This window comes from Octopus bimaculoides, chromosome 3 (genome assembly GCF_046866305.1).
Source record: "Octopus bimaculoides isolate indiv1 chromosome 3, ASM4686630v1, whole genome shotgun sequence".
In the NCBI taxonomy this organism is placed as follows: domain Eukaryota; kingdom Metazoa; phylum Mollusca; class Cephalopoda; order Octopoda; family Octopodidae; genus Octopus; species Octopus bimaculoides.
Window position 1 is genome coordinate 10,791,821 of NC_142930.1, and position 23,023 is coordinate 10,814,843.

The 23,023-nt window shown below is 35.9% G+C and overlaps 1 protein-coding gene across 1 annotated transcript; it reads left to right on the forward strand.

Moving 5' to 3' along the window:
- The first annotated feature begins 4,740 nt into the window (after positions 1-4,740).
- On the forward strand, positions 4,741-22,972 carry LOC106883945 (rabenosyn-5). Its single transcript, XM_014935099.3, has 9 exons — positions 4,741-4,966; positions 14,160-14,307; positions 14,599-14,739; positions 15,916-16,059; positions 18,525-18,686; positions 19,047-19,252; positions 20,883-20,953; positions 21,076-21,162; positions 22,400-22,972. Exons 2-9 carry the CDS (start codon positions 14,172-14,174, stop codon positions 22,929-22,931), a joined length of 1,479 nt encoding a protein of 492 aa, XP_014790585.2. The 5' UTR covers positions 4,741-4,966; positions 14,160-14,171; the 3' UTR covers positions 22,932-22,972.
- Positions 22,973-23,023: the final 51 nt, after the last annotated feature.

Consider the following 23,023-nt stretch of genomic DNA (forward strand, 5'->3'; position numbering starts at 1 on the left):
GTTTAAGTTGAGTCTTACTGATGTATGAAAATCTAGTTTAAGATTTGAGTTATTTAAATGGTGATTGTGAATTGTCACTCTGTATTTGCTACAATAAAAATGACTGATTTTTTGCAGGTATTAACAAGTGAAAGGGAGATAGTCACTTGTATATTTCAGTCATTGCAAACATCATTATATATTCTATAAAGACGTGTACCATTTTATTCCATGTTTCACTATGTTGATTTGATTCTTTTAGATTCTCCCTTATAAAGATTAAAGAGTAAAATTACCTTAATTGTTATACATACATACATATATATATATATATCATCATCATCGTTTAACATCCGCTTTCCATGCTAGCATGGGTTGGACGATTTGACTGAGGACTGGTGAAACCGGATGGCAACACCAAGCTCCAATCTATATATGTATGTGAATGCATGTATGTATTTATGTCTCTTTGTTTTGACGTGTTAGTTGTAAAATGGTTGTTACTGTTATACAAGAAGTGACATTCATTTCCAATATTCTGCAAGGACATGCTTGTCTATGAGTAAATACCAGCTACTTAGAAAGAGGTGAGGTTTGGCGACAGAAAAGACATCCGGTTGTAGAAAATCTGCCTCCTGTAAAATTTAACCCATGCAAGCATGAAAAAAATGAACGTTAAAATGATATCATCATCATCATCTTCATCATCGTTTAACATCCATTTTCCATGCTAGCATAAGTTAGACGGTTTGACTGTAACTGGTAAGCCGAGAGCTGCACCAGGTTCTGATTTGGCATGGGTTCTACGGCTGGATGCCCTTCCTAATGCCACCACTCCAAGAGTAATGGATGTTTTTTACGTGCCACCAGCATGAGTACTATTTACATGACACTGGCAATGGCCATGACTACGATTTGTAGTAAATCAATAACAAAAGTCAAAAGGCTGTTCATGGTTAATATTAGGTTGAAGCTCAAAAAAGGGGGAAAAGCTATGGATTAAAAGTATAACGTTTTGGACATGATCCTTTGTCAGATACACAAAGAAAAGTCCAGGAAAAAAGAAAATCGCTTGGATAACTCTTGTTCAGTCTCTGACTAAATGAAAGTGTGAAAGATAATTATGGTTTTCAATAACAAGCGAGTGCTTGGTGTATGTGTGAAGATCATGTATAGTGTGTATGTGTATATATATAAGGGTTACAAGCAGCATGTGTGTGTTTGTGACAGTGTTAGAGATTAAACAATGTTTATATAGGAGGTATTGTGTGTGTTTGCGTGTTAGGTTAAAAAGATCGACTGAGTGCGTGTGTACATGCACGTGCACATTTAGATACATGCATATACATAATTATATCCATGTGAAAATGTATTTAAAGATGTACGTAAGTCTTTATATAAAAGTGTAAGTAGATTAATGTCAACTTATTTGTAAATGCATTCATGTATGTGTGTGTGTGCAAATAAATCTGTATGTATGCAGAAGAAAGAAAGAATAAGACTAATTAAGAGAAATGGAATGAGGTAGAGAGAGAATTGTTCAAGAACCTGGCAGTAGATTAGTGTATAAGTTAAGACTAAATGGTGTATGAGTTTGTAGAGAAAATATGAAACGTTCCATGCAAAGTCTAGATGTGGATCCATTTTGTAAGGCCAAGTCGAATACAGTAAGATACTGTGTGGAGTAGTTTGAGCAGAAGTGACAAAACTTTTTTTTTTTTTGGAGACGTCTTGAGCCCACTAAATGGCGATCAGCTTTGTTAATGTATAAAGCCCCCGCAAAGAGGGCATTTAAAACAGTTGATGAAGGTGCAGAAGAAAGAGTTAATGTGTACTATTCCAGTATCTCTAAACTTAACATGTACACTGGGGTAAATTAATTACAGGCAAAAACAGCACTGTTATTTATCTCTTTAATATTTTATTTACAAACCAGTGAAAACTGGACATAAGTAAAAGTCCTACTATTCTAAGGCTAATTATACCAGAAATAAAAGCAATAGTGACCTAACCATCCCTGTAACCACTCAACCTGAGAGTAAAGGTATAGAAAACACTGGTTAGGTGAACCACTCCACAATCTCTTGAGGATAGGTAACACTAACTATTCACAGATTAGGGGAGGAATAATAATAATTTTACTCATACAAACCCTAACATAAAATAGAACTTTCCCCAGTTAGTGACATTCTTGATTCCACTAAAAACAATAATAGAAACAATCGCAAGAATAAAACTAGAGACATGAATAATATTTTCAAATTTTAGTACAAAGCCAGCAATTTTGTGGGAGTGATAGGTAAGTAGGTAGATTATAAATAGATATACCAGGATTCAACTGGTATTTATCGACTCCAAAAGGCAAGTCGACCTCGGCAGAATTTGAATTCAGACGGAGCAAATGCCATTAAGCATTTTTCCTGGTGTGCTAACGATTCTGACAGCTCGCCACCATAACTAGAGACATTAATATTGATTTCAAATTTTGGTGCAAGAAGTTTGGAGGAGTACCAGTTGACCCAGTGCTCAACTGGTACTCATTTTATTGACCCCGAAAGTTTGAAGTTAAAGTCGACCTCGGCGGAATACTAGAGACATTAATATAAATTTTAAGAAAAAGGGGGGAAAACAATAGAATAGTACCAGTGATAATTTGGAAAAGGAAAAATAATGGCTTAGCCCTCAGTGACTCCCTAAGATTAGCTTACCTTCATGTAACTTTAGATTAGTCTTGCAGTGTCCTCTTGTAGGTGACTTTATCAGTAACATTGTCTACAATTAGGTACCATTACCCAAAGTACCAAGTAGTATTAATTATATTAATTCCACACCAAACCCTTTTAAGAAATGCTCTAATATGCATGAATAAAAAAATTATGATGTGTCTGCGTGGTAAGAAGCTTGCTTCCTAACCACTACAGTCTCGGACTGACCAAAGTTTTGTGAGTGAATTTGATGGACAGAAATTAAATATACAATAAAAATACATCATTTGCAGAATACATTTGGAGTTTAAAGTGAAGGAATATGTATTATAGCATGAGTAACAAAAGAGAATGTAGACTTTGCACTTGAGGAGGCGTCTAGTGGATGAAGGAATTGAAATTTATTTTTAGAGAATTTTCAAAACTTAAGTCCTATAAAAATCTACAAATAAGAACTAATGTTGAAAAATAACAACAAATCATTTAAGATCTTGTTCCCAGACTCACGCGCACACGTGCGTGCTCTCACACTCTCTTAGGCTACTTACAAAGACATACTCTTATACTTGCTTCTACACACCCACCCATTCCTCCTTTCTTAGTCCCTCACCCCTTGAACAGTATTCCCATTTGGTTAATAACTTTTCACTATTTTTATAGAAATCTGTATCTCTTTCTCATGACTTCCCAGTGCCTTTCTTCTGATGAAGGACTAACAACCAATAAGTCAAGACATTTTCTCTTTCCATCTTTTATTTGTTACAGTCAGTAGACTGGCCATTCTTTCAGTTTCCGTCTACCAAATCCACTCATGTTTTAGTCGGCCCGAGGTTATAGTAAAAAGCACTTGCCCAAATATCACACGGTGGGACTGAACTATATGGTTGGGAAGCGAGCTGCTTACCACACAGCCACGCCTGCGCCTGTCAAACTTTGTTCCATTCGTGTTGTCCTTTTTATTGCTCATTATATTTACATACATTCGTGGTTTCGGATTTAGTCCAACTGCATGGGACCTCAAGCAAGTGTCTCCGTCTATAGCCCTGGGTTGACCAAAGCCTTGTGAGTGGATTTGGTAGGTAGAAACTGAAAGAAGCCTATCGTATACACGTATGTGTGTGTGAATTTGTTTCCCGTTACCACTTGATAAACGGCGTGGGAGACAAATGCCCCCTTCAACTAGCGGTTCAGCAATAGGATAAGCACGAGATTTCATGGGTGTAGTCCAGTGACTATGCAGGCACATACACAAATTTGGTAATGCAAACAGAAGAAATAGAACTCAATAGAGGTAGTCAAGGATGAAAGCGGTAGCAATTAGAACTGACAATAATGGGGAATGTACAAAAATAATTGGCTATCCTGAATGACCAAAATGAATAATTTTACATTTTTTTGCCGGGACAGACATACATCTCAAAATCATGAATTCCTCTCCCGGAAAATTTTGAATAACTAATCAAACTTTTCGAAAGTATTTTCTTTTTACATGAAAAATATGTTGTTTCCAACAATGCTAGCTTACGTTAATTAAATTATTAATGTGTTGAAATAAAAATAGAAGTTTGCACATATAATAATCTATTTAGAAGCGTTTATTCATTTGTTTCGTTAGTTCAGGATAGTAAAATTATAATGACTTCAATATTATAGACTCTAACTTAATTGACGCCGCTTTAGTCAAAGATTACCCTGAAATTCCATTATCGTGCATGTCTACACAGACATATGCACGCACACACACATAGTACTGAAGCTCTGTAAGTGAGTAAGATTTTTGTGCTAAAACACTAATCAAATGACAAGTTAGACAAGTGCTATGGAACTAAAATCTAGGCACATGAGTCACTTTACAATAATACATACGTACACATATATATATACATATTTAAATATATACATACATACATAAATATATACATACATACATATATATATATATATATAAATGGTTTAAATCAGCTGTTTTCCTAATAAATATGTAGTTAATATCAATTTTGGTTATCCATAGATATTACAATTCAGGTTTATTCATTAGCTCCGCACTGAATGTTGTAGATGAGCAGCAACCATTTAATTTTGCTAGATTGCATTATAAGCTAGCAATAAAATGGAGTACTGTTTTAGATCTATTTACCCTATAACATTTGGTTATTGTGACCTACTTTTAATCGTTTAATCCAACTTAATTGTCTTTTGAAAACGATGTGATACCATATCGGCCTGCTTTCGACTAATAAGCACAACAATATAAGGAGGGAGTTTACCACCGAGATATTCTGGTTAGTCATTATGTTCTTTTTTTTTTTCTCTTTTTGGTTCTTGAGAGCGAAAATCAAATATTTTCTATCATTTTTAAAAAAATTATTAATTCAGTTTTGTTGTATGATTTGTATTATCTATATTTCTCCTTCCTTCAGTCTGCAAGTTCTTAAATGTTTCACCAAAAACGTGATGTTTACAGAACTGTCAATATTGCTTTCAAATCCATCCATGCAGTTTTCTTTTGTTATTTCGGACAGTTGTAGAATACATACACTATCTATCTATTATATATATATATATATATATATATATATAACGCACACAATATATATATATATATATATATGTATATTTATCTGCCTCTTCCATGCTAGTATGGGTTGGACGGTTCGAAAGAAACCGACCAGTCGGAGGACTATGTCGTGTTCCAGTGTCAGCTTTAACAGGGTTTCAACGGCTGAATACCTTTCATAGCATCAGCCACTTTACAGTGTACTGGATGCTTAATTTTTTTTTTTTTTCATGACACCAGCAACGGGCTGGCTTTGCAACTTGCTAGTCAACGAACTTAATGAGGCTTCTCCAACTGAAAGAGACAAAGATGCGATGATTCTAGACGGGTGGTGTGACGGTAAAATATGAAGAGAGGAGTAAATTTATTATGAGAGGATGGTTGTGGAGAGAGTAACGAAGTAGATACTTGGGGTAGGAAATATGGAAGGGACAGGAGAAAGAGAAGAGATAGTGTCAGGGGTTAATGAGAAAGAGAGGAGCAGATTGGAAAGGTGATAAAATGGGTTGTCTAGGGAGATTTATGGCTATCGTTTTGCTATTCATTTTTTCCGTGCTTATATGAGTCAAACAGAATTCGTTGAATCAGATATTCTACAGTCAGATACATTTTGTGTCACCAACCCTCACCCGTTTCCAAGGAAGGTGATATTCCTCTAGTCTATCAAATAATAGCCTAGATATAGTTATGGGCCTTTTTGTTTACGAAGAAGCCCAGACGTACTTTCGCAGTCGACTATGACACCATCTGTTTTGATAATGAGATAGTTTTGTTTACAGTCTGCGAACACATGTAAAGCCAACGAAAAAAAAAAAAAATACAAAATCACTCACATGAAGGGTAGAGTGTATAACACTTATATGTTAGAACTGCATGGTAAGGAGATGTGGGCCTTGAACGGCAGAGCATTTTAGGTGACTATAAACAAATGAAGCATGCATATTGTGTTGGATTTGTTGTGCAAGTATGCTTGAAAGATATTGTACAAATGTGCTGAGAGAAAAACTGGTCGCAAAAGGAATCATATGTAGTCTGCAAGAAAGAAGACTGCACTGGTATGGATATGTGATGCATATGGATGGAGATAGCTATATAATGAAGTGTCGATCACTTGATGTGGGTGGAGCTTACTGAAGAGGTAGACCTAGGAAGACATGGAATGAAGTGGTGGCGGCTATCCCAGGACCATGAACTACACTGGAGGTGATGACAAAGGACTGGGATGACTGGTGATATGCGGTTCTTAAGATTTGTTCACCTCAGGGAAACTGAGCTCTGATTTAGAGCTGCGTGTGTCTGTTTGACCTCCCCCCCCCCCCATCACTTGACAACCGATGTTGGTGTGTTTACGTCCATGTAACTTAGCGGTTTGGCAAAAAGGCCAATAGAATAAGTATTAGGCTTACAAAGAATAAATCCTGGAGCCTTAAAGGGTTTTCGTCATATATATATATATATATATATATATATATATATATATATATATATATATATATATATATGACAAAATGGCTGATATTTAGCAAGGTGAGACACACATAAGAAGGAAGGAAACAAAGGACCACTGATGAGGTCACAGAAGTGTGACGAAAGAACTCTGGCCGAAATAAGATTAAGATTAATGTAATATAAAGCTGAAGCAAATTAACACCAAATATACAGTGCGTGTGTTTTTATTGGCTAAACTGGCAATATGACCATCCCCAAGTACAACAACATATATATATATATATATATATATATTATTTGTTTCAGTCATTTGTCTGTGGCCATGTTGGAGCACTGCCTTAAAGGGTTTTCGTCGAAAAAATCGGCTCCAGGATTTATTCTTTGTAAGCCTAATACTTATTCTATTGGTCTTTTTGCCAAACCGCTAAGTTACATGGACGTAAACACACCAACATCGGTTGTCAAGTGATGGGGGGGGGGGACAAACAGACACAAAGACACACACTCAAATATACACACACCTATGACAGGCTTCTTTCAGTTTCCATCTACCAAATCTACTCACAAGGTTTTGGTCAGCCCGAGGCTATAGCAGAAGACACCTAAAGTGCTACGCAGTGAGACTGAACGCAGAACCATGTGGTTGGGAAGCAAATGTTGTACCACACAACCATGCCTGCACCTATATATATATATATATATATATATATACATATATATATATATATTTGATTTGATTTGGTTTCAGCTCATGAACTGTGGCCATGCTGGGGCACTGCCATTTGGTGTTGCTACATAATTTTACTTCACTAATTCTTTTTAGAAATTGACATTTGGTGCATGAGAAAGTTTGATGCCGCTGCCCTCATCTGCACCTCCTGCTGTGAAGTTGGTTTATCTGGGACACTTGACAGTAAGAGGTCCAGCCTCATCTTGAAGACACCTACATCTACTCCATACAGGTCTCTCAGTTCCTTTGGGAGAATATGGAAGAGCTGTTGGCTCCTGAAGCCCAGGCTGTTGCAGTATCTTGTCCTATGGCAAATTTGGAGTCCTTGGTACTATGCAGTGGCACCCTGTTCTAGTATTTGTGTAACTCTGGATGCCAAAAGTTTGGAATAAGTCCCTCCAGGATTTTCCAGATGTATTTTATGGCATATCTTTCTCGTCTTTGCTCTAAGGAATAGAGTCTTAATCTCTTGAGTCTTTCCCAGTAGCTTATATGCTGCATAGAGGCTATCTTTGTGTAGCTTCATTGGATTTACTCTTTTACTTGTTTCAGTCTTTTGACTGTGGCCATGCTGGAGTACCGCATTTAGTCGAGCAAATCGACCCCAGGACTTATTCTTTGTAAGCCTAGTACTTATTCTATCGGTCTCTTTTGCCGAACCGCTAAGTTACGGGGACGTAAACACACCAACATCGGATGTCAAGCAATGTTGGGGGGGGGCAAACACATACACACATACATACATATATATATATATATATATATATATATATATATATATAAATATATATATATATATATATATATATATATATATACATATACATATATGTGATGGGCTTCTTTCAGTTTCCGTCTACCAAATCCACTCACAAGGCTTTGGTCGGCCCGAGGCTATAGTAGAAGGCACTTGCCCAAGATGCCACGCAGTGGGACTGAACCCCGAAACCATGTGGTTGGTGAGCAAGTTACTTACCACACAGCCACTCCTACGCCTCATGTTCTGCAATTAATTTGACGCTGGTTGGTGACCATAGCTGAGAGCAATCGTCAAAGTGGCTTAGGACAAGTGTCCTCCAGAAGATCTTCATGGTTTCCCAATTTCTTGTTCTAAAAGTTCTAAGAATCTATCTGGTCAGCCGTCTGCATTTCATTACCAACTTAGCAACATGCAAATGGAAGGATGCATCATTACTCATGTAAACACCCAGGTCTCGCACTGACTGTGTTTCTGGGATTGCAGTCCTTCCAGGTTCAGTGTATTTTATTTGTATTGCATTTAGTTTTGCATGCTGATAGCACAAGGCTTGAAATTTTTCAGCATTAAACTGCATGCTATTCTTTTCAGCCCACTTGTATATTTCATCCAGCTCACATTGCCTGACTGGTTTCTGTGCTGGTGGCAAGAAATAAGCACCATTCAATGCTTGGGTTGTTCCCAGTGCTGCCTGACTGGGTCCCCGTGCTGATGGCACGTAAAATGTACCCTCGAAATGTGGTTGATGCCCCCCACCCCCACCCCGACTGGCAACTGTGCCAGTAGCATGTAAAAAGCACCATCTGAACGTGGTTGATGCCAGTGCTACCTGACTGGCTCTTGTACCAGTGGCACTTAAAAAGCACCATCTAAACGTGGTCGATGTCAGCCCCCCCCCATCCCCCAGACTTGCTCCTGTGTCAGTAGCATGTAAAAAGCACCATCCAAACATGGTTGATGCCAGTGCTGCCTGACTGGCTCCCGTGCCGGTGGCATGTAAAAAGCACCCACTACGCTCTCAGAGTGGTTGGCATTAGGACGGGCATCCAGCTGTAGAAACATTGCCAGATCAGATTGGAGCCTGGTGCAGCCTCCTGGCTTGCCAGTCCCCAGTCAAACTGGTCCAACCCATGCCAGCATGGAAAACGGACGTTAAATGATGATGATCATATATATATTCCCGATCTCTCTTTCTCTCTCTCTCTTCAGCTGGGTAACCTTGTACCTCTTCTACAGCAAACCACCTGTTTCTGTCTCACTCTTTCATCATTCGATACAAGACCAGCTCCTCCAATGCCCCCTCCCCTCTCAAAAGAGTTTTTTTTTTGTCTTACAAGTACTTGGTGACCCTGTCAGTGCAGGTATCACTTAAAAGTACCCAGTCCACACTGTATAGTGGTTGGCATTTGGAAGGGCATCCAGCTGTAAAAACCTAGTCAAAACTGACCTCGCCTGTGCTTGTGCCACATAAAATGCACTAAGTCCACTTTGCTGAGTGGTTGGTGTTAGGATGGGCATTCAGCTGTAAAAATGCTGCCAAAACAGTTACAGAAGTCTGGTACAGGCTGCTGTCTGGCCAGCTCCTGTCAAACCATCCCACCCATGCCATCATAGAAGGCAGACATTGAACAATGAGGATAATGATATATATATATATATATATATATATATATATATATAGGCAATGATAGGAATATCATTAGACATGAGAACTATTATAAGCTACATCCCTCACCACCCTAAAAAAATACCCATCCTAACACCGTGGCAGATAATGAATATAATACCTGTTTAATCCTAAATAATTATAACCCTGTAAATTCCACTTTGGCACCTTTAAAAATCCTAATGCAGCTGTAGATGTCCCACCTCCTGTCTTCTCGATAATAGATGCTCCACAAAAAATATTGTATAGAAATGCACGGTATCAACTGAGAATTCCAATTATGTATAGATCAGCACCACCCTCAAGGTCAGAGTAGGTAGCCACTATTCTAGCTTCAAATCCCAAGCAATAACTAACAGCACTTCTTTATCTCAGCTAATTCATAACCTAAAACAAAACTCAATTCCATATAATTCAAAATGGTCCATAGTTACCCATACCAAACTGTATAATGGTTATAACAACAAATGTGATCTCTGCATTGCAGAAGTCTTTCCTGTTATGCAAATCTACCAATTGTCTGAATGAATAAAACCATCTAATTTTTAATTGTAAATACAGATTATGTAACACTTTCTCAAAGTACAAAAAATAGCACCTCCCGTTATTCTGTCCCCAGTCCATTTGTAGCAATGCTGTGTGGGAGTGGGACATGGTGTTTGAGAGAGAGAGAGATGGCAATTTTGAGAAGGACTGAGAGAGCAATGGTGAAAGAAATGTGTTGTTTGATAAGAGGAGGACTGAGGACTTGATGGGGATGCTAGGTTTGGAGGAATCAGTGGAATGGCTGGCAAGGGCGAATGAAGTGTGGTGGTATGGGCATGTGTTGAGGGATGAGGAGCATGTTCTGAAGAGGGTGCTAGAGTTTGAGGTGAATGGATGGCAAAAGCGAGATAGACCAAGGAAAATGTGGAGGGGACAGATGGTGGAGGAGGAGATTAGGAGGGTTGGCTTGAGAAGGGAGGATGCCCCAAACCAGGTGAGATGGTGTGAGGGCAGTTACTATGGCATTAAGGTAGATCTGGCCACCCTTGTCAACGGGGACAAAACCTGGATTCAAAATGATAGATGATGATATATAAATAATGCAAGTAAAATCTAATAAGTATTTTCTTCTGTTAACCTTTTAGCATTTAAACTAACCATATCCAACCAAAATAGTCTACCTGCCTTATTTTCAAACTAGCCAGATCCAGCCTCCCACACCTACCCTACAATGTCATTCTAAAAATAAACATTCACATCAAAATTTCAAAGCTACAAGATGGTGTATGACTAATTCAAAGCAATGTGAATAAATAAACATTAAGTTCAATAGAGTAATATGAATGCTAAAAGATTAAATGTTTCTTTTATTTAAACATTGTTTAACCTTTCTTTTACTTATTTCTCTCTTGAATATGTACCTATATTTCAGTGAAGTGAGATATTACTTTCTGTGTGTATAAAGCAACATGCACTAGTAGTTATAGTTCATATATGAAGCACACACACACCATCATCATCATCATCATCATTGTTGTTTAATGTCTGCCTTCCATGCTGGCATGGGTTGGGCAGTTTAACAGGTGCTGGCCAGACAGGAACCTGCACCAGACTTTTGTGTCTGTTCTGGCAGGGTTTCTATGACTGGATGCCCTTCTTAACACCAACCACCCAGCATATATTTATATATACATTTATGGTTGTGCTCATTTACAATCTTCTGTAGAAACATGTCTGGCCAGGCGGAAAAACACTTTGCTGGGCAGCAGGTGAGGGTTGGTGACAGGAAGGGCATCTAATTGTTGAATTTTATTTGGCCTGTACCAACATGTTATCTATTGATTTGTTTTTGTGTTTTATAATAATTTACAAGGTGTATGAATTTTAAAAAAATGTAGTGCTTTAATTAACCATTAAATCAAACTTGTTTCCTTCAAAATAATTTCCTCTGTGGTTGATAGACTCCTCTCAGTATTATATTTTCCCAAGTTTCGGAATGCAAAGTTAGTGGATTTCCAGTGGTTTTTCAAGGTGAATTAAAATTTTGGAAGCAAAAATATCGGCTGGAGCCAAATTTGGAAATTAAAGTAGCTGACGAAATTAAAGTGTTAACGATGTGTGGTGGGGTGGAGAAGGAATACTTATTACATAGTTAAAAAGTTAGATGAAGGGAAAGATAGATAGAGACTGACAGGGGACGCAGTTATATTGAGAGAGAGAGAGATAGCTGTGGTGGTGGTGTGTTGATAGTGGAAAGTATTTTTTTATTGAACTGTCAGCCTTGAATAAGGAGGGATATAAAAAGATGTAAGGCAGAATTTAAACACTATTATACTTTTGTTTAAATGCTTTCATTATTTAATTCTTTTGTTGTTTTTTTCCAAGAGAAATGTTCGTTGCCAGTGCCGCTGGACTGGCTCCTGTGCGGGTGGCACATAAAATACACCATTTTGAGCATGGCCGTTGCCAGTACCACCTGACTGACCATCGTGCTGGTGGCACGTAAAAGCACCCACTACACTCTCTGAGTGGTTGGCGTTAGGAAGGGCATCCAACTGTAGAAACTCTGCCAAATCAGATTGGAGCCTGGTGTAGCATCTGGTTTCACCAGTCCTCAGTCAAATCGTCCAACCCATGCTAGCATGGAAAGCGGACGTTAAACGATGATGATGATGATGAACTATTTTTTTTTATAGTGACCATTGCTTAAAGCATGCACATAAGTGCAATTATTTATCACCTGCTTACTTTAAAAAATTTAATTTGTTTATAAGGGATAATTTAGCCTAAACTCTGGATTCACAAGAAACATGGCTGCAAGCTGCCCAAGAAAGGATGTGCAGATACAGAGCATGGATCAGAGAGGAACAGTGAGAAGATATAAAAAGTGAAAAAAGACAACACCAATGGAAACTTCATCATCATCGTTGTTTAACGTCCGCTTTCCATGCTAGCATGGGTTGGACGATTTGACTGAGGACTGGTGAAACCAGATGGCTACACCAGGCTCCAATCTGATTTGGCAGAGTTTCTACAGCTGGATGCCCTTCCTAACACCAACCACTCAGAGAGTGTAGTGGGTGCTTTTTACGTGCCACCAGCACGAAGGCCAGTCAGGCAGTACTGGCAACGGCCATGCTCAAAATGGTGTATTTTATGTGCCACCCGCACAAGAGCCAGTCCAGGGGCACTGGCAACGATCTCGCTCGAAAGTCCTTACACATGCCGCGGGCACAAGTGCCAGAGGAAATGAATGTAATCGAATGTCAAGTATATTTAAAGAAAGCTAACTGTGAATGCTATAAAAATGCAAATCATCCTTTCTTCCTTAAATAGGTTCTCTTAATTTTTTCCATTCCATGGAATTTCCATGGATCCTGCTAGTTATAAAGAAGACACTAAATAATTTTGTTCCCTGGCACTTCACTCTCTTGCACTCTTGCTTTTTCTACTTTCTCTCTATTTCCCTTGCTCTTCCCTCTGGCTGGGTACCCATATATCTCCTCCATGGCAGCACACCTATTTCTGCCCTAATTCTTGATCACTCACTCTCACTCCTTCTCTTGCTCTTCCCTCTGGTTAAGTTACCAGGTATCTCCTTTACTACAGCACACCTGTTTCTGGCCTCTTTCTTGTTAACTCCCCTCTCTCTTTTCCTATTTCTCTCTTCCTCTCTACCTCTCTCTTCCTCTCTCTCTATCTCTCTGTCTCTCTCTCTCTCTCTGTCTCTCTCTCTCTGTCTCTCTCTCTCTGTCTCTCTCTCTCTGTCTCTCTCTCTCACCATGTACTTCCTCTACAGCAAGACACTTGTTTCTGCCTCTCTGTCACACTCTAACCTTTCATCATCTGATGCAAGATCACTTCCTCTCTCAAAGATTTCTTGGTCTTGTAAGTTACTTGGTGACCCTGTCAGTGCTGGTGCTACATAAAAAGCATTCAGTCTACACTGCAAAGTTGGCATTTGGAAGGGCATCCAGCTGTAAAACCCATGCCAAAACTGACCTTGCCAGTGCTAGTGCCACGTAAAAAGCACTCAGTCCACTCTGTGGGGTAGTTGATGTTAGGAAGGGCATCCAGCTGTAAAAACCATGCCAAAGCAGACATAGTGCTGTCTTCTGCCTGGCCGGTTCTGTCAAACCATCCAACACTTGCCAGCATGGAAGGCAAGCATTAAACGATGATGATGATGACTATTAATGGTTACAAAATAATTTAAGGCAATTCTTTTGCATATCAGATATATCTAGTTTCACACAAAATTTGATTTTAAAATTAATATTGTTTGTTCTGTCAGATTTATATGTACATATTCTTTTTTTTACTTAATTTAGATATTTTTGAAGATGACAAGCACTGATATTCGAGAAGGGTTCATTTGTCCCATCTGTTTAAAAGATTATTCTTCTGTAACACAATTGCAAACACATTTTGAAGATGCACACACAACTGAAGAGAAAGCTGTTTCGCAGCAACTCAAAGGTAAGGGACTTCATATTTGAAATAAATCTTTTACACTGTCATATATATATATTATTTGTCATATATTATCTGTCCATCTTTGGTAACTAGAAGAATCATATATAACTTCTTGGGTTTTAAATGATTAAGAATATTTGATAATTTAAAGTAAATAGGTAAGATCTTTCATCTGTGGCCCCCATCAATTGATCTTGCTATGAAATTTTGCAATGAAAATGTACTCTATTCAAGCATTAATTAAAGAATTACATTTACTTACTTTAATGCTACAATTCTTTCATTCTGTGTTAGGCTTATTTGAAAAGGCCAAAAAACGACTGTTGGGTGATATGCTTGGGGAAAAAGAAGATTCTTTTGATGACAGAGAACAATCAAGTACAAATGCGCTCATACCTGGACTTTATCCTTTTTTCTGGGAGCCTCAGGAAATTGGTGAGTTAAATTTTAAATCCTCTTTCAATCATATTTCATATTTCTTGGGAATTATTTACCATAAAGAAATTTACATTTATCTAAAGTAAATATGTTGACATATATGTATGCATAGCCACTGGAAATGATAAATTCTCATCCAGGTTGGCTGCAAGTTCATATTGAAAAGGCCAAAATGCATCTGGCATCCTCACTGGCCACTGCTGACACATTTTGTTTTGTCTCCCTTCAATATTTATTGTGTTTTTGACATAGCTTTTCCATAAGTGATATTATCTCAGGATATGTACATCAACAATGTATATACATTATGATACATAGGTGGCTATTTTAATTTAATATTGCCTTCATTGTGTATAACAGATGTATACATATATATCACTATCATCATCATCATTTCATGTCCACTTTCTGTGTTAGTATGTGAAGGCACATGACTTAGTGGTTAGGGTAATTGGCTAATGATTGTAAGGTTGTGAGTTTGACTCCTGGTGGCAAGTCGTGTCCTTGAAGCAAAACATTTTATTTCATGTTGCTCCAGTCCACTCAGCTGTCAAAAATGAGTTGTACCTGAATTCAAAGGGCCGGCCTTGTCACATTCTGTGTCAAGCTGAACCTCCTTGTGAACTGTCATTCAATGAATTGTTTGCACAGAAACTCAGAGTCCTGAATGTAAGTGTTCCATACTTGTGTCACTTAATAAATTTAGTTCTCTGTTTCTAATGATATTAAAGTCTAATTTGTTTGTTGTTACACATGGTTTGTCATTATATACACACACACGCGTGCGTGCGTGCATGTGTGTGTGTGTATTATATATAATTTTTGCTTATGCTGAGGTAAAAAAAGCTATAAAGGAGCTCAATGCAACTGTGTAGAGTCATAATATACAATTCTGTTATTATGTACATATGTATTTCTAAAATTTAATGTGAAATGAATATGCATTCATTGCTACAATTTATTTAAATGTCTCAAACCATAAATTATTGTATTATGATCAAATAAATAATTATGAAATTTGAAAAAGTATGTTAACATTTCACATTTGAAAATTTCAGCATCACTTCTAAATGGCAGTGTAGTTATGACTAAGTAAAGGAGAGACAGAAAAGAAAGAGCAAACATATTTCATGTGGTTGTTGCTAATATTTGTATAAATAAAAATACTTGTAGGAATTTCTCGAAGTCACACTGAAACTTTCAAAGCAATTCGTGATGCCCGAGTGGACAGATTTGTGATAGAAACTAACAAGTTACTTATTAGGCTTGATAAACTAATAAGTCCTGAGGCACCTACTGACCCAAATAAGCGAAAAGGTAATTTCTACTCCATTTTTCCTTTAAAGTTGTTTCAGTTTTTTTCTTGCATAGTAATAAATGTATTTCTTTTTTTGTATATTCTGTTTTACATTTTCCACATTGATGAATTAGATTTGAGGAATATTTTCTTTGATGCTAAAGCAAATATTGAGGTGGCAAAGAATCAGATTCTTACAAACTAATGTTCTTTCATAAAGAATTGTTCAGGACTATTCCACCTCATGTGAACCATATAGAAAATATTGTTTACATTTAGGCTTTGACAAGCCCAGGATCATTTAAAAGTATTCTATAGGATCAAACATTATCATAACGAAGCCTTTAACCGCTTTGATACCAACCCTGAGGCTGCCTCTGGTTCTTTGATACAAACTTTGTTTTAAAATGATCTTAATTAAAGCCTTCCATCAGAAGTACTTGTTAATTTATGTTCAAAACACTAGCTTAACATTGTTCATCATCATCATCATCATCATCGTTTAACGTCCGCTTTCCATGCTAGCATGGGTTGGACGATTTGACTGAGGACTGGTGAAACCGGATGGCAACACCAGGCTCCAGTCCGATTTGGCAGAGTTTCTACAGCTGGATGCCCTTCCTAACGCCATTGTTGTAAAAATTAATTGAAATATAGGTAGTGTATTTCAGCAAAAATATAGTAACAAATGGATTAAGCAGATGTTTGCATGTGTGCATATTACCAAAATGTCCCCAAATCACCTATGGCCATATGGTATGAAATTCTCAAAATAACTCAAATTTACTTATTCATAACTAAATAAAAATATAGAAGCTAATGGTAACATGATTTCACTGACTTTATGTATGACTAGAGTAGTTTGGAGATAAAAATTCCATTATAAACTCATGCAAAAACACCACTTTATTAAATTTATAAATTTTAAAAAAAGCTATAGTTTCAAAAAACCAATCTCAAATCCACAATTATTTTAGAATTTAAATGAAACAATATTTTTTCTCATCTGAGCATGCTTTCACAAAGACTTGTAAACAGATGACACCATTTGTATGAATGTTTTTTTTTTTGTTTGTTTACAATCAGAATTGCTAAAAAATATATATTAGTGACAGAGGCAGTATTAATAGCGAGAGGTAATATTTATTCTCACTTAAATGTGGATGTTCTATTGGAACAAACTATACTGCGATAGTTACCATGAGAGAAACCCTCATATTAGTTTTTGGTACAAAATGCTCTCTTTTTTTACATCACTTGTTGGGTGGTAAATCCCTGCTACCTCCAGCACCAAGATCACCAGATCATGAAATTTTGACCTTCCTTGGTCTTCAACAATGATGGATACTCGACTGTTAGAGGTAGCAATGATTCATCTCCCTGCTAGCAATACGTAGATATATATGGTCTTGGTGCTGGAGGTGGTGGGGATCTATCTCCCTGCTATCGATGTAAACATGAGTGCATTTTGCACCAAAAGCCAATACAAGAGTTTCTCTCATGGCATCTACTGCTGTACAGTCTGTTCTAACAGAACATCCACGTTTAAGTGGGGATAAATATTACCAATCAAAATCATATTTCAAGACAAGGGAATGCTCATGCATACACACATGCAAGTGTATGTTAGAATATAGTGGCTGAAGGGTTAAACATTGTAACCATCAATTGGACATTAAAGACTGCACAACTCTCACTATCCTACACTACTTCTGTTTTTAGGTATCATGACTAAAAGGGTGCATAGAAGAAAGTATAGACATTGGAGCAAGAGTGCTAGAGATAAAAAGCAAGAGTATGATGAACCAAATAGTGCTTGGAGGGAGATGGCAATAATGGAGGCAGAAATGCTTGTATGAATACATGTGTGTATTTGTGTATATTGTGGAGGCACAATGGCCCAGTGGTAAGAGCAGTGGACTCGCGGTCATAGGATCGCGGTTTCGATTCCCAGACTGGGCGTTGTGAGTGTTTATTGAGCAAAAACACCTAAAGCTCCACGAGGCTCCGGCAGGGGATGGTGGCGAACCCTGCTGTACGCTTTCACCACAACTTTCTCTCACTCTTACTTCCTGTTTTTGTTGTGCCTGTAATTCAAAGGGTCAGCCTTGTCACACTGTGTCACGCTGAATATCCCCGAGAACTACGTTAAGGGTACACGTGTCTGTGGAGTACTCAGCCACTTGCACGTTAATTTCACGAGCAGGCTGTTTCGTTGATCGGATCAACTGGAACCCTCGACGTCGTAAGCGACGGAGTGCCAACAATATTTGTGTGTATACAAACAGATATCCATCCAACCCATGCCAGCATGGAAAATGAACGTTAAATGATGATGGATGATGATTGTTATAAGTGTGTTGTTATCATAGATATTTTTGATATTTTGGGAACTGTTTCAATGCAAATATTTAGCTATTAGTTTTTATTAATTTACTACTTAGGTGTTAAATACTGAAATATGTAAACTCTATATTTTTTGCAGTATTTGAAAAAACTGTGGTTCCTTGGGTAAATGATGCAGATGTGCCCATGTGTCCTTCTTGTGCTAGAACATTTATTGTCACCCGCAGACGACACCATTGTCGATTATGTGGAGGAATTGTCTGTGATAGATGCTCTCATTTTATGTCATTTTCATTTGCAAGTAAGTTCTCATTTATAGTGGGTTTTTTTAGTAATATATACATACCTATGTGTATGTATAGATGCATGCACATGTAAATATTGATGTTAAATTTGTTAATGACTATTTCATTATCATAAATTTAAGATTAATTGTGTATATAATCCACAGATTCTAAGCATTTTAGAAACAATTGAAATTAGCTGCAACTTATGTCTATGAATCATTCAATTTTGTTACATTTAAGAAAAAGGATTTTAAAAGAAAAATATTTACTTTTAAATATATTTTAAAAATATTTCTTGTAATTCAAATGTGATTTTAATTGTTCAGTTTGTTTCTTTGTCTTTCATGAATATTTAAATCATTTTCACTTTTCAGAAAAATTAACAGATCCAGCTTTTAACTTCCAAAAAGAAAGTGGATTTTTAAAACGTTCCGGAAGTGATACAAGTCTCAACTCCATGTTTAGTGCTGAGGGTGAACAACATATTCGTACTTGTCTTGACTGTCGACGGCTTCTTGAACGACGTGATAGCTTGGTTGAACAAAGAAATTTAAAACCTGTCATTGTCCAGCTATATGAAGTAATATTTTATTAAAATTAACAATGTTTAAAATATTTTCATATCACTCTTAAGAATGTTTGTACAAATGTCTTCTGTAACAAATGTAATCCATCATACCAATGCCTCAATTAAATTGTCTTGCTATTTTTACTTTCCTATTAGAAACTGTATCAGAGTAAGGTAAAACATGTTTAACCATGTTTAAGTGGGGATAAATATTACCTCTAAGTATTAATACTGCCTCTGTTGCTAATATATAAAGCAAAACAATTTTTTATGCAGATAAATTCTTTTAATTATTGAAAGAAATATATCCTTATTTAAAATATAGTAGATCTGCAATACCTCCATTTAACTGAAAAAATCCTTTGAACAAAATTACATGTAATTCAATCAAAAATGCGTGCAGTTTATGCAATAAATAAAATATAGTGCCACTGGTCTGTTAGATTTTTGTTTTATAAAAAAAATTGGCTTTATTTAATTTTCATGCTTTGTTTGAAATTTAGTTTATTTTCTGAAAGATACTCTGAGGCACAGGTTACTTCATTAACGTTTTTAGATAAGAATTCTGTTATTAAAACTGGTTATAGAGGGTTGTCTTCACTTTTTGAATTTGACATTTGTTGTTTTGATAACTCTTTAAGGTTTTCATAAAAAGAAAAGAAAAAAACCTGTATAACCAACTTTTCTACCTAATACCCAGGTGTTTTTTTTTCTGCTTTTGAGATAGGTTTTAGAGGGTAAGCACTTCTAAAATAGTCCATATTTGTTAACTCGAAAAACTAGATTTAATGAACATTTAACTCTTTCTTCATTTATAATGGAAATTGTGATGTAGTCTGATGTCAATACTTGCTGATCCCCTTGTTATCCAAATGCTAGATTAGATTATCTTTTGAGCTTTTCAACTCTTCCACAAGTCAACTGATTACATAAATTTGATGCTTTCTTTCTTATTGGCTTATGAGTGGAAAGTAAACACTGTGACTTATGCATTGAAACACTTAATATATTACTCCATTTTTTTCATAATTTCACTGTGTGTTTATGCTACTTCAGAAGTATTATACTCACTTAAAGTTTGCATCTTTTGTTTTTTATTTTTAAAATTTTATTTTAAAGTTGACAATGCAGATCCCTAATGATTCTGCAACAACACTTTACTTTTCTGCTTACATATTTTTAATAATCATTAATATTTCATGATATTGCTTTGTGCTGACATGACATGACAGGATAGCAAACGTACAGAATTTTAAAAAATATGATACTTCAAGATATTACAAAAATTACACACAAGTTGTATAATGCAACATGAGCAGACACTCCAGAATGCAAAAGTAAGTCATGTGTGACCAACTGATTGCTTCATTTTGCAACAAAATAGTTCCTTATAAGGAAGTTCAAATTTAAGTAGGAAATTCATGGACAACCAGGCAATAAGAATTTTTTCTTTTGTGTGTGTTACACTTGTGCAATATTAGGCTGCATTATATTAAGGTTTTGTTCATTCTAGAAGTGTTATAATTAATATTAATGGAACCTTTTTATTTATTGAAGGGTTTTGTTGTTAATTGTTCATCTCAATTTCAGTTCATATATTTTTTTAGTGGCAATCCTTTTATCTCCTATTTTCCCATAACAGAAATTAAGAACTTGTATCGAAGAAGCAGAACAACAACTTCCCAGATTTTTACCAATGGTTGAATCTTTGAGGTAAATAGATTAGTCACTATTGTAAAATTAAAAGTTTGATGAAATGTTAACATTTTAATGATGTGCATATATAATATATATATACATATATATATATTTTGAAAATATATTTTGTTTTTCAGTAATGGTGAATCAACTTACAGTTTAAATGAAGCAAATCAGTTGCGTTGTCAACTATTAAAACTGTATGAATATATTGATATAATAAGGTAAGATAATTTTGCTTCTTTTTTTTACAGTTTGTGTATGATTACTAGTGGGCTTGTTATAGTTTCTCTGTCATGTGAGTGATGCATGTACAGTTTGTGTGTTCATTGATGATTTTGTTCTTTATCCATTACTCTGTCTAGTTTGAGTAGTCTTGTATTAGAATGTCTAGAGAGGTAGCCAATAGTGGTGTGTCACAACTGTTCCAAACTTATGAATGGTGGAAGCACACTGTTTTTTGCCTTCATACTATTATCTGGCTGCACTCAAAATAAAAAGGCTGGGTGTATAAAGAAAAAAAATTAAAGATTTTAAAATATTCTAAAAACAAAAAATGATGTAAATGGAATATGCCCTCTTTTATTACAGAAGAATAAATTAGTCAGAGAAGATAATATAATTACTGTGTCAAATGTAATGGTTATTTATTCACATTGTATTTTATGTGTAGACTTGAAATTTTTCCAGTAGGTGTAAAAATACCAATGATTCACAATTATATATTTTTCAATAAAATCAGGGTCGTGAATTAATGTTAAATTGTTTGACTGTTTTATCCTGATATTTTGCATGGCATTCTGAAGATCTTTTTCACTTTGGCTATCAAAAATACCCTTGCTCGTCAGACAATAATTCAGAAACATTTATATCTGACTCATCTAAAATCAAGTCACTGTTATTTTCAGTTTTTTCTTCAACAATTTCTAAGTCTTCAAGTGTAATTCCCCCCACATTGGAATCATTATATGCTGAAGCCATATTGGTAATTACAAAAATATCAATCACCACTTCAAATATTGAGAAAAAATACTCACGCACTGCTGAAAATTTCACAGTATTTACAATTATATTTAGACAGAAATTTTATCTTGCATTATCTTGTAGCTTTGAGATTTAAATGATGTGATTGTTTATTTTTAGAATGACATTGTAGGGCACATGTAAGAGGCCAGATCAGGTCATACACCAGATATGGTTGGTTTAAATGCTAAATGGTTAAGTTCTCATCAATAAAGATCTCTTATTATTCTTTACTTAACCAGTTGACTTGTAAAATATTGCTCTAAATGTAATTGTCTTAAATTTAGAATATTACTATGTATAAAATGATTTTCTGTTCAGAGACATACACACTTTAATTTCTTATAATTTTATATAATTGAAACCATTGTTATTGGAATTAAACTGTATAAGATTTATTGTTGAAATTACAAACTATTTTTTTTTCTATTTTTACAGTAAAAAGATTTTGACACTGGGTGTAAACAATGAAACATCTCCACCTCTAAGACAACTATACTTGCAAAGAGCAATACGTACTTTTTCTAGTAACTTTTTGAAAGAGAACTTGAGTGGAATTCAACAACTTCCATCTCAAGAAGAATATGAAAAGATGAAAAATTCTCATACTGTGGAGATGCAACAAAAATTTGCACTAGAACGAAAAGAAGCCATGTTAGCTCAAGAGCAAGAACAACAAAAGTCTTCTACTGATTCATCAACAAGCAGTTTTTCTCAACATCGACAGCATCATTCTCCATCTCAAGAGGATGCTTCCAGAACTGAAACTAATGGTAACATTGGTAAAGGCTGGAAGCCATCTGAGATTTCTTCTTATTCACAGAATACAAATGATCCCATGTTGCAGCAGATAGAAATAATTCGTGGATATATTAAACAAGCAAAACAAGCCCAAAAATTTGATGAAGTTGAAATGTTGGAGCAAAATTTACAAGAACTTCAACTTGAATATAATAAACAAAACAAATAAAATTTCAAAGGTTCATTCAATAAATGCCTCATTTAACTTCAGAATTATTTTCATTTTATTTTACATTTTTATGTTTTTTAACATCCATTCCT

Coding starts and splice junctions, on each gene's coding strand:
- LOC106883945 (XM_014935099.3), top strand. CDS start 14,172: ATGACAAGCACTGATATTCGAGAAGGGTTCATTTGTCCCATCTGTTTA. Junction 16,060..18,524: donor TGACCCAAATAAGCGAAAAG/GTAATTTCTACT, acceptor TATTTTTTGCAG/TATTTGAAAAAACTGTGGTT. Junction 21,163..22,399: donor GAATATATTGATATAATAAG/GTAAGATAATTT, acceptor CTATTTTTACAG/TAAAAAGATTTTGACACTGG.